Source organism: Aquila chrysaetos, chromosome 3, assembly GCF_900496995.4.
Source record: "Aquila chrysaetos chrysaetos chromosome 3, bAquChr1.4, whole genome shotgun sequence".
Classification (NCBI taxonomy): Eukaryota; Metazoa; Chordata; class Aves; order Accipitriformes; family Accipitridae; genus Aquila; species Aquila chrysaetos.
In genome coordinates this window covers 718,521-730,030 of record NC_044006.1, presented here as the reverse complement: position 1 = coordinate 730,030, position 11,510 = coordinate 718,521, and the positions used below count along the sequence as shown (strand labels likewise).

The window sequence follows — 11,510 nt, the reverse complement described above, 5'->3', positions numbered from 1 at the left end:
GCCATAAAAAGAGCCGAAACGAGCGTTCCCGGGCGCCTGCCCTCCCGCTGGCGGGGGGGGGGGGCTCATGGCACCCCGCGGCCGCCCCCGAGCAGTCCCCGGGCCCGGTGCGGAGGGCCCAGGGAAGGTTCCAGAGGCTCAGACAGCGACAGAAGCCCCACAGCCACCATCCCGGCGCCGGCCGCCTTTATTGCCGCCAACCGCCCCTGGCAGAGGGGAAGCGGGGGGGGGGGGGGGGGGGGGGGGGCAGGGACCCCCAGTTCTCAGCAGCACCGGGAGATGCTGGGGCCGGGGGACGTGGGGTTCGGCCCCCGGGGGTGCTTCTGCCCAGGCCGAGGCGGGCGGAGAGGGACGCTGCGGCAGAACCGGGGGTCTTCAGCTCCGGCGGCAGGGCCAGGGGGAGGGAAGGGGCGAAGGGGGCATTTTTTTTTTTGGCACTCAAGGTCCTTCTCATCGCCTTATCTCCATTCCAGAGGCTGATAGCGGACGTCTGCTCCAAGCAGCAGGAAATTCTGGGAGAAAGAGAGAAAGCGTGGGGCTGCAACGGGCCCTGGCAGCTGCTTTCTCTCGCAGGCGGCCGCGCTCCCCGGCACCCACCCTGTCTCGGGGAGGGAGGATGGATGGGCACGGGTGGTTCTGCCAGCCCCTGTGCCTAATTTTAGGCGTGGAAGGGCTCTGAAGACATTTCACAGCCATGCCTCGCCATAACTATTCAGCAACCCCGTCGTGGCAACCCCTCTGGGGCTTCCCCAAGGCCTCCCACGACAGGGGCTTTCTCCGCTCCCCAGGACCTGGCGGAGCTCCTTCCACCCAGTCTGGCAGGCGCTGCCTGTCCCACCGCAGGCAGATGTGTCCGGCAGCAGCTGCTCTGCATTCACACGCAGCGTCCCGCCAGTCTCCGCCGGCCAGGGAAGGTGGGGGCTCGGGGCTAACCCTGCTGCAGAGCTGTGCGTGCTATAAAAAGCATCGTGGGAAATTCGGGCCCCGGGTCTAAGAACTGGAGAACGATGCGGTGCTGCCCTGGGGGTGCAGAGCCCAGACCCCCACCGCGCAGATGAGAAAAGCGGGGCTCTGGTTTGTGGCTGTGCTGCTGGGATCCTGGCCGAGCGCATCCCGCTGCCCGCCACCTCCCAGCACGGGTGGGGGAACCGGCTTTGCGCACTGTGCCGGCAGGCGGGGGGCTCGGGGGTGGCAGGACAGGCTCCAGCCGGGGCCGGGTGCTCCCCCTCACTCACCTGGTGAAACCTCACGAGGATATTGGAGAGCTGTATTCTGTCCGGCAGTGGCAGAGGGAAACCCTCAGCTAACCTTTCTGGAAAAGACAACACACGTGGCTGCGTTGGGGTGGGAGTGGGAGCGAGAGGGAGCTCAGGCTATGCAAAGCAGGCAGCCACCTCCTGCCCCTGGCCCTTTCTTCACCCCTGCTGCTCCCAGGGTAGGCAGAGGAAATTCCTCCCAAGCTCCACAGAAGGGCTGGGGGCTGCATGTTGTACTGTGCCACCCCTCCTGGGCCCCTGGCAGCCGCCAGCCCCGCTCCGGCCCAAATTGCTGGGGAGTCATGAGAAGCAGCGAGCGGTGAGAGGGTCTGGAAAGCATTAGGATGTGCGTCGTGCTCATTTTTTCCATTGTGTTCACTGCTGGATGCATGTCACAGCACCGAGAGGCTCCCGCACACTGCAGCCTGCCTCTGCCAGGCACTTCTACTGCCATCTCCTGCGCTCGCTGCAGGCTTTACCCACCGATCAGGCTTGGCAACAGGGATTTAATTAGTGAGCTGGGCCTGCTCAGATGGAGCGACATGGCTAGTGACTACTCCAACACCCCCATTCCCCCCAGCAGGTTCTCACCATTAAGTTGCGGGAGCAGCATAGAGGAAGCAATGGTGTTCATTATGGACTGCAGCATTCGCACCTGGGGAGCAGAGAGAGGGGGAAGGAAAAGAGCTTTAACCTCCAGGAGAGGAGGTGACCAGGCACTGGAGGATAATTAGGAAATGAGATGAGGAGCTGGGATGGGCACATGCTTTGCCAGAGACCAGTGGCTTTGTCTAGTCACGCTGGCAGGGTGGGAAGTGTAGGGGTGAAAGAAGCAATGGCATCTGGCTCTGCATCCTCTCCCAGTCTTGCAGGCTCAGGCAGGAGGTGTCTATGGGTCAATGTGGGGTCCTGGGTGCACCCCCAGGTCCCATGTTGGGGGGCAGGGGGGACTGAGCCCTCTCCTTGGGCCCCAGCAGGCTCTCGCCTCCATGCTGGGGGCTCTGGTCATGGTCAAGGATAGCTTACCTGGAAAGTGCCAACATCCGAATGCTTCAGAGAGAGCCTCAACCTGCACAGAGACAGAAGCGGTGCTGTGAAGGCTGTCCCAATGGAGGCAGCAGTTCCCACCCCAGTGCCACCCATCGATGGCTGCACAGATCCTGTTCCCTTCGGTCCCAGCTCATCCCCTCCCCACCAGGTCCACATCCCTGGGACCTCCCCACCTCACCTCCATCCCAGAACAGAACAGCCCCCAGAAGCACCCCCCAGCCACTCCCTGCCCAGCGGCGGCTGTGCTCAGGCCGCTGTGCGAGCGAAGCCCTCCGCTGCTCCCGCTCCGTACCTGCCCATATTCAGGCTCCCAACTATGTGGCCCAATTTCACGTCAATGACAGCAGACACATTGCTTGTCTGGGGAGAGAGAGCACAGCTCCGGCAGTGCTCACCCCACCTCACTCCAAACCAGACACCCGGGGGAACGGCTCCGACCAGCCAAAACGCAGCGGGACCGCTGCCCATCCAGGGGCACATTTGCACGCAGCGTTAAACCTGGCATTAGTTAGCTCAGGTATTTTTCTGTTGGGGACACCCCAGCGGTACCAGGACTGGGCTGGTTTTGGATAGCATCTGGCACGTCCCCCGGCAGGAGCTCAGCAGCGATGGCTCAGCATTGCTGAAGGCAGCAGGAGGACGGTGCACAGCGAAAACTCACATCTTTGCCCCGCTGAGAAGCAGGGCAGAGCTCACTGACACACCGCGTCAGCTGGAGCTGTGGCTACACCCGGAGCTGCCCAGCCAGGACCACAGTCACCGCCGCGAGGCTGTGCCCAAACTCACCAGGCTGAGGAGGAAGAGAGGAGCCAGGCTGGAGCTGGGAAGGATGGCATAAGCCTGGATATCCACGACAGGCTTGAGTAAGAGCCCCCCTGGTCCGATGTTCAGAAACGGAGCAGAGGGGGCGGACAGCCTGAGCTTCATCGGCATGTCCGGATACATCTTCTCTAGCTGCAGAGGAGCAGGGAGAGGGTAGGGACAGCGGCACAAACCCCCGTTCCTGGGGGAGACCACCCTGCACAGAGCAAAGCCTGTATGTGGCAGGAGCTCTGGGGAGGCAGGGCTGGAACCACTCACCTGGGGAATGAAGGCTGAGAAGGTGGAGGTGTTCAAGTGGAACCCCATGCTCTTCGGGATCTGCGGGGGGGAGAACAGTCACGCCGGGGCGATGCGGCACAGCCGAGCCCACGGCGAGATCAGCCCCCCCGGCCCCATCCCACGGCCCCCAGCTCTCAGCCCCCCAGGCAGCTCGCTGGGGGGGTCCTCCGAGACCGCAGGCTGCCACCGGAGCTCCTCTGCAAATTGAACCCGCTGCCCAGAGGCGCGGGCACGGCCCCTGTCCCACCTGCGCTGCTCACCACGGAGTCTGTGATTTCGAAGACCAGAGCCCCGGCTGCGTGGTAGGCGAAGCCGGCTGTGTTGAAGAAGTAGCTGGATGCCCCAAAGTAAACCATACGGTCGTGATCCGGGGGGAAGGCCAGCGCCAGCGGAGGGAAGGGGACGGTGGAGCGGTGGGCCAGGGAGAAGAATTCGCCCTGTGAGGAGGGAGAGAGGTGAAGCAGGAGAGCAAAGGGTGGTGGGAGTCACCCGCCGATGCTGGCTGGCAAACGGCATTTGCAGGAGGTACCTAAAACTGGTTCCCCACCTGCCTGTGGCGAAGGCATCAGCCAAATCAAGCTTTCCCAGGGCAGCCTCTCACCTTCAGGTCCACGTCCAGGGACTGGGCGGTAGCAGTTGGGGGTGCCACCAAGGAGTAATCGATCCCGGCCTTGTCATCTATCCTGGCTGTGACTGTAAAACACAAGGCAGGCAGATGAGCGAGGGAGAGATGACACAGGAAAGCCAGGAGCAGAATGCCTCTGCCGACATCCAGTGCCGTGCCCGGGCTTCCTGGTACAACGGCTCAGTACCAGGTTCATATGTGCTTGCTTCTGTTTAGAAGCTAAAAATCACGTTTCCCTCCTGTTTCTCAGCCATGCAGACTAACTCCTGGACCCGAGGAAGGGTCTGGGTCCCCTGGCTAAGGCAGCCCATGCCCCTGCCAGCTCCAGGGCACGGCTCGTTGGAGGCTGCGTGCAGACGAGCCATCTCTGCGGCTGGACAGGGAGCACAGTGACAAGTCTCTGCTGATGTAGTACTCCCCAGCCCAACTTGGGTGCAGAAATACAAGGAAATGGGGAGGGGGCACAAGATATGACACTGTCCTCATGGCTGGGAAACATTAGGAAGAACTGCTCCTAAAACCCTGTGCAGCCCCCGCCTGGTACCTGGCAGGGTCTGGAGGTAAGGCTGGAGCTCGCTGCGCACAGACGTGACCACATTCTCACAGACCTGCAGGCAAGAAAGGCAGCAAAGATGAGCAGGGGCAGCTCTGCCGGGGGCAGCCCCTTCACACCCCCCGGGTCAAAGCGTCAGCCGTGCTCTGCTTTGCTGCCCGGTGCCGGTTTTATTCCTTGCAAAAGCCTGCTTAAATAAAAGAGCACAGAGTGATATTTGTCTCTACTCATCAGACGGCACATTAGTTAAGTGTCCAAGTTACAAGCAAGGTTTATACCTGCAAATATCTGCTTACAGCAAGCTCCCCATGCACAGTTCAGCTGTGTCGAGGCCCTTGGAAAGAATCTCATGTGTGCCCTCAGACTGTTTCTGCGGCCCACGGTGCAATGAATTGTGCTGAGCAGCCAAGACTTAGCCGAAGCAGAGCAACTGAAAGAGTTAACTCACCCCTGCAGGGGCAGGAGCACTAATTGCACCGACAAAGCGGAGCTGTCCTGAGTTCCTACAGCTCTGTGCTGCCAGGACAGAAGAGCAAATCCCTCTGCTGCTGTCATCCACGGGTGAAGCCTCGGCATTAGTGGGGGATTTAATTGCAGGCTAAACAATAGCCCAGGAAATTTACTGCAGGGCACAGTCCTGCAGACGGCTGAGATAATGTGCACAAGCTCTCTTGCAATGCTTTGCCCATAATGGCACAGAAACCACCAGGCAGGATCAGGCCATCATCTGTCTGAGCGGGCATCCAGCCTGCAGCAGCTGATGGCAAGATGCAGAGCTCCGGAGGAGCAGCGACCACGCCGACAGCAACGCAGCCGCTGCCTGTGCAGCGCTGGGGAGGAAAAGGAGGGACAGAGCCTTGGGCATGGCTGTATCAACAGAGGGTTGCTGCTCTTCCCTGTGCCCAGCCGATACTCCTCTGTCTGTGCTGGAAACGCCCCATCACCGCCTGGGAGGACGGAGCTGTAGATGGGCAAATGCGGCAGCGGTCCCGGGATCTCCCAGTGGTCGGGATCTCCCAGTGGCCAGGTCCCCCTGGCACTGGGGGCACGAGGACTGCCCCAGCGTGTGCAGCGAGAGCGCGAGGCAGACACGGGCTGCCAGGGCTGGGTTGGGACCGGGATGTTCCCCGGGGTCCCGGTGCAGTGCACTCCCAGCCCCTGCCCTCTCCTGCCCGTTGCCCCTTGCACCATCTCGCACATGGAGAAAGACACTGAGAAACATGCGTGGGGCAAAGAGGGCTCAGAGGAGGCGCAGACGTCCTCTCGGAGTCCCACAGCTGCCCTCCTTCCAGGAGGCAAAACAGCAGAAAAGGCCTTTGAGCCCCAGCTTCACCCCTGCTGCCAGCCCATCTGCTGCCACAGCTCCCAGGGGCCCTGGGAAAGCCACTACATGGCATCAGGAATAGCGCCTGGGCAGGATGGGATCTGCTGCGGGAGTGGGATTTGCTTGTTCTCCAACTGCCTCCTTCCTGAGCAAGGTTCACATCCAGGGAGGCTGTAACTCGTGCCAGTTAGCCTTGTAGTAATTATTGCTAACAGCTTGTTTCCATGTCTTGTTGCAGGTCTCCTGCATGTAGGCTTTTGTACCGGGCGGCCAGTACCAGGGCCTCCCTGATGCACCCCGTTAAAACAAGACAGCAAGCATCTGAAATCCAGAAATGAGAATTTCTCCCCCATTGCTCCCCAAAGCATACAGGAGTGCGGCCGTTCAAAGGACAGCTCTGATCAGGTTTCCTCTGCTACACTGAGTCTGGCTGAGGCATAGGATCTAATTAGCTGACCACATGGAAAGAAAAGTCTTTGTTAATTAGGAACCAATTACGCTGGGCTTTGGCAAAGGCTGCAGGTTTCGAATTCAGCCTGAGCCACGCAATGCTACGGAGACTGTAGTTAGCAATGCCCATTCCTCTGGTTTTCACCAAATTGGCAACATACCCGTGTGCTCTGGCTGTAGTTAAATCCCTACATGTGCTCCGATCCTTCTAGCACATCAGCTACAAGTGAGGGCTAAAGACCAGAGCTCTGCCCTCCTTCGCTCACGTACCTTTCTTTCCAAAATATTCCGGAATCTGGACTCAACAGCGCCATAGAAGAGGTTGTAAAGCCATCTGCAGAGAAAAAGAGAGAGTCGTCCTTCTTTCTCTAGCTCAGAGGTTGCTGCAGAAGTATTTGCCCAGGAAAGGGAGGCACAAGAGACGTGAGACACTGGGGAACGTCCTTCCCATACCAGTCTGGCTTTGCCCCAGCATCTACATTTGCAAACGGACCTGCTTGTAAACCACATGCACACAAGTCTAGTGACTGTCTTAAATCTCCCTTAAATGTGCAGCCACAGCAGGATAAGTTCAGGCCAGATTTAAGTTCATTCAGTTGCACATCTGGATGAGAAGTATATGCAAGAGTCCGGAGACAGCTGACTAGCGGTGTGCCAGTGCGGGCAGCCTGCAGGCAGAACAGGCAGCCTCCAAGGGACTGTGGATGCCAACATCTTACTCCCTGCACCAGAGCCTGGAAGCCACGTTCCCATGGCAGACAGGCTAACACACAGCGTTTCCAGGCCTCACAGTGAAGTTACGTACCCAAACTTGCCCCAAAAGTGTACCCGGACTTTGGAGATGCGGGTGCTGCAGTCAGAGGTGTCAATGGTGGGTTTCCCAGAGGCATTGCTGCCCAGCTTCAGGTTGATTTTGATATAGACATTCTCCACCTTCAGGTCAAATGAACCGTGGTCCCGGCTGCAGGGAGGGGAGGATGAGAAAGGGACATTTCTCAATGCCAAGTCCTGGCAAAGGGACCCCAAGTCAGGTTTGGGATGGATCTATCTAGCTCAGGCTCTCCCTTGTAGTGAGCACCCAGAGAAGACCAGGAAAGTTTTTAAACTCAGGGAAACCAAACTTCACTGGAACATAAACTAGGAGAGGTAACCTTTAAATAGAGAGGATCAAAAGCAAGTAGGGGACATGGAAGAGAGACAGGAGAGTTCATGCACAGCTCCTCCATCGTCCACCTTGTTCTTGCCTCCCAGCCCGTTTTATCCATCTCAGTGGCTGTACGGGTGGCAGCGTCCTCTGCCCACCCCCGGTCCCGGCTCAGGTCTGTCCCTGCGGGTACTCAGGAAGGTGACCCCCAGCACAAGCAAGTACAAGGGACTGTCCCGCACCCCCCAGGTGCCACAAGAGGGGAGACGGCTTTCGCGTTGTCTCCCCAACCACTTGCAAGCAGGATAAACACTGCCTGGCCAGCTCCGAGGGCTCCCGGTGTGGACGGAGACCTGGCTGGGCTCCCCCAGGGCAAGGGGCTCCCAGGCATGCATCGGGAATACAGCGGCTGCAGCCCGGCTGTGGGAAAGACAAGTCAGCGCATCTGCAGAGAGCGAAGCAACAGCTATCCAAAACACAAGGGAGATGGAGAGGAGAAAAAGCCTGTCCAGACCCGGAGAGGGAGATGCAGCGTGAAGCGCCCGAGCAGGCAAGGGGGAAGCTGGGCACGCACATGAAGTATATCTTCACCCGCCAGTTCCCATCCACCTCGGCGAAGGCGTTGGAGATGGAGACCTGCAGGCCCACGTTGGGGACCAGGGAAATCCGTGAGTACGGCAAGCTGAAACTGCGAAGGTCCAATCTAAAAATAAATAAATAAAAAATAAGAGAAAAGTCACATTACAGGGGTGCCTCACCCCTGGGCACACAGCTGGGGAGGGAGCGGGACCACCACATTTGCAGCACCCCAGCTCCTGTCCTGCTGCAGCAAAGTGATGCCTGGCAGGGACGCGCAAAGCGGCGTGTTTTGGAAATGGGGTCCCTGCAGCCATCCAGACAGCAGCTCAAAACCCTGCGCAGCAGGAGCGGAGAGGTGATAGGGCAGTGGGGAGCTGGGACCTCCGCAGGGGCTGGGCCACCACCACCGCCTCGGCTTCAATTGCGCAAAACCCACCCGCACCCAGAGTGCCGTCACCCCGGTTCCCTTTTTCCCCTTTGGGCAGGAGCATCTCTGCCTGCACCGAGGACAGGGCCAACATCTCTGGGAGCTGTGGAGGGGACAGGACTGTCCTCGCTGCTCCGGGGGCTCCCCGTCCTCCCCCAGCCCTCCTGCCCCTCACGTGGGATGGGGGGCAATGAGCCGCTCCAGGGCGCTGGCAGGGCTCACCTGGAGATCTCATAGTGCACCTTCCCCACATGCTGGATGCGAAAGTCACCCGAGATATCTGGCAGCTTCAGCTGGGCCAGCTCCTTCTCCAGGATGGCGATCCCCTGCTGATGGGCTGCAGGGGATGAGAAAGAGCATCACAGCCACGCGCTTCCCGCAGGAGCTGGGAGCATGCACCGGGCGCACAGCAAAAGGGTTAAAGGAAACATCCAGGAGATGCCCTGGCTGCTTTCCACCTCTCAGGCTATCTTTAAAGCTAATCTCGGTGCACGGAGCCCTGTGAGCACATGGGCAACCTGCCTGACTCCTGCCTGCTTGCAAGCCCCAGGGGAAGGTGGTGGCCAGGCACAGAAAGGAGGGAGAGGTCCCAGTCCTCGCTCTCTGGACTGGGCACTGTGCAAGGTGTGCGGGAGGTCCTGGGCACCGCGCTGCTCCATGCCCGGCGCCGGTGGGCAAAGCTTCATGGAGCACACGTCCCAGAGAGCAGCACGACCTGAGCTGGTGCTGCATCCTTGCATCCATCTGGGAAGGGGAGTCACGTCCTCCTCTCCCACACGGCTGGCAGAGCTGCCGGGTAAATGAGCTGTTTCTCACACAGTGTATTTCAATCCATAACAGCGCTCCGCTGGAGCCGGGGCTCTGCCTGCCTCAATAAAACCAGCGCGGGGCCCATCCATCTCCGTCACTGCACCCCTGCAGCTCCCCCCCTCCTCTCTTCTCCGCAGCTCGCTCCTCCAGGGCTCACAGCTCAGCTGCCCGGACCCATGCCATGGGAGTGGGACCCTCCTGCCCTGCCAGCTCTGTGCCTCCCCCGACACCGCCTGGGCACAGCCCCCCGAGACCCCCACAGGGACTCCGTGACGGTGGGGGGCAGACAGGTACATCAGCAGGAAGCCCTGGGCGATGGTGCATTTGGCACCCGCGGCCAAAGATCCCCCCATCCTGCCCCAGGACGCTGCGCTCTCCAAGCGGGCGCCCAGCTCCGCGCCTCAGCCGCCAGCACATCTGCAAGGAGGTAGATCAGAAGCCGAACCCACCGTAGTCCAATCCACTCTGGGTGATCCTCACCATGAAGCCGGGGTTGGTGGCTCCGGTGAGGGCCAGGCACAAAGCCAGCGCCCCGCAAGCCGCCGCCAGGCTCTGCGCTCCCATCCTGGCTGCCCCGTGGCACCGCGCTCCTGCTGGGCTCTCCCTGCCCACGCCGCCTTTATATCCGTGCCAAAACAGGAACCGTAGGCCAGGGAGGCACGCAGAGCTGCTGCCGCAGCCCACGCGGCGCATCCTCCGGAGCCGAAGGGCTTCCTCCTCGGCCACCACCATGCTCCTCTGCACCGGTGGCACCTGCGCCTACGGCACGGCATGGCACACCTGCACCCAGCGGCAGAGACGGTGCCTCTCCTCGCAGGCAGGGAAGGGCTAGCAAAAACCAGGAGGCAACAGCTCAGTTTCCAGCTCTCCACTGGGTGCAAAGGGTCCCTGCCTGCAGCAGCAGCAGGTGCTCAGCGAAGCAGACCTGGTGCGGGCACGGGTTCGGCTCTGCCAGCTGCATTCCATGGGGCTACGTTCTCGCTGCGTGCTCTGCCTGCTCTGCTCTGCTTTTGCCGACCAAAGGCTGGGAACAGCCCGGGCTGCCCTCAAGCTGTCTGCCAGCCCTGCTGCCCCCCACCCTGTCCCACCAGGCTCCGGTCTGCTCTGCGCTCCTGGGCATTAGGTGATGCTATCACGGGACAGACCCGCCAAAGGTACCGGTTGTAACCAGGGCAGCCTTGGGGCATAGCAAAGGCTAAAGAAAGCAAGTTACAGTTTCTTACTCCCCGCGAGCAGACCCTGAAGTCCCCCCGCACCCAGCAGGGCTGGCGAAGGAGCAGCTTCCCCAGGGCTGGGTAGGCTGCGGCAGGGCACTGGGGGCAACTAAATCAGCGGGGTGCCCTGCACCTCCAGCCCCCGGCACGGGGCTGTCACAGAGCAGCCGTGCACGGCAGGAGACATCCAGCGCACCGGGAACAAGCCCCAAAGGCAAAACTTCTGGGGCCCTGCCATGTCACAGCTCTTGGGCTCACGATGGCTGGAGACGGGTGCGGGAGCTGGGTGCAGCCGGGCAGGGGTGAGAGCGGGGCCAGTCAGACCCTCCATGCAGGCTGCAGGATAGAGGTGAGGGAAGAAGAAATTATTTAAGTTACTTTCATTTCTCATTGGGGAAGCGGCGGGACCGGGCACAGGAAAACCACGGCAGCTGATGCAGGCAGATCTCATGCTGGATCCAGGGAAGTCCTGGTTGCCAGAGGCAACATCCCTGAACCAAGCGCTTGTGAAATGCAGCTATTGCTCAAGCACAGCCGGCATGGCCGCAGGCCCTGAGGGACAGCGTGAGTGGAGCCCCGGGGCATCTGTGCTGGAGGAACCTGGCACATGGAGGATCAGGGCTTGAGAGGTCGAGGCTCTGGATCCACTCTGCCTTTCTTCCCCAGAGTTTCAGACCGCGACACTTGCGGGCTGCCTGGCAGATACACAGCAAACACTCACCAGATGTGCACGTGTGGCTACGGCTTTGGAGAGCAGCACTGCCGTCATCGTCGGCTCTCAGAGCTGGAGCAGGAAAACAAGGACACAGGAACACAGCAGGTCTGGTGCTGACGGTGCCTGCCAAAGAGGGACAAACAGCCCAGGGAAGAGCCATGTGCCCTGGGCAGCTAGACAGCATCCAGGGGCTGCGATCCTCCCGTCAGTGCCGGCCCCAATCCATCCCTGGGGGCCAGGAGCCCATGGGCAGAGCTCATTT

General features: G+C 60.6%; 1 protein-coding gene across 1 annotated transcript; it reads right to left on the bottom strand.

The window, feature by feature from the left end:
* Nucleotides 1-173: 173 nt before the first annotated feature.
* BPI (bactericidal permeability increasing protein) lies at nt 174-10,044 on the bottom strand. Its single transcript, XM_030008741.2, has 15 exons — nt 9,769-10,044; nt 8,732-8,846; nt 8,078-8,206; nt 7,165-7,320; nt 6,630-6,693; nt 4,577-4,640; nt 4,009-4,100; nt 3,668-3,844; nt 3,387-3,446; nt 3,093-3,260; nt 2,599-2,666; nt 2,283-2,325; nt 1,848-1,911; nt 1,236-1,312; nt 174-512 (listed from the first exon to the last, which is right to left on the bottom strand). Exons 1-15 carry the CDS (start codon nt 10,010-10,012, stop codon nt 459-461), a joined length of 1,575 nt encoding a protein of 524 aa, XP_029864601.2. The 5' UTR covers nt 10,013-10,044; the 3' UTR covers nt 174-458.
* Nucleotides 10,045-11,510: the final 1,466 nt, after the last annotated feature.

What these genes read in the sequence shown, in the direction of transcription:
- BPI (XM_030008741.2), bottom strand. Translation starts at nt 10,012, where the DNA reads ATGCGCCGCGTGGGCTGCGGCAGCAGCTCTGCGTGCCTCCCTGGCCTA. An exon ending in CTCTCTTCCTCCTCAGCCTG is followed by an intron (nt 2,667 to 3,092) that starts GTGAGTTTGGGC and finishes CTCTCTCCCCAG; the next exon opens with ACAAGCAATGTGTCTGCTGT. An exon ending in CGGATGTTGGCACTTTCCAG is followed by an intron (nt 1,912 to 2,282) that starts GTAAGCTATCCT and finishes TCTGCTCCCCAG; the next exon opens with GTGCGAATGCTGCAGTCCAT.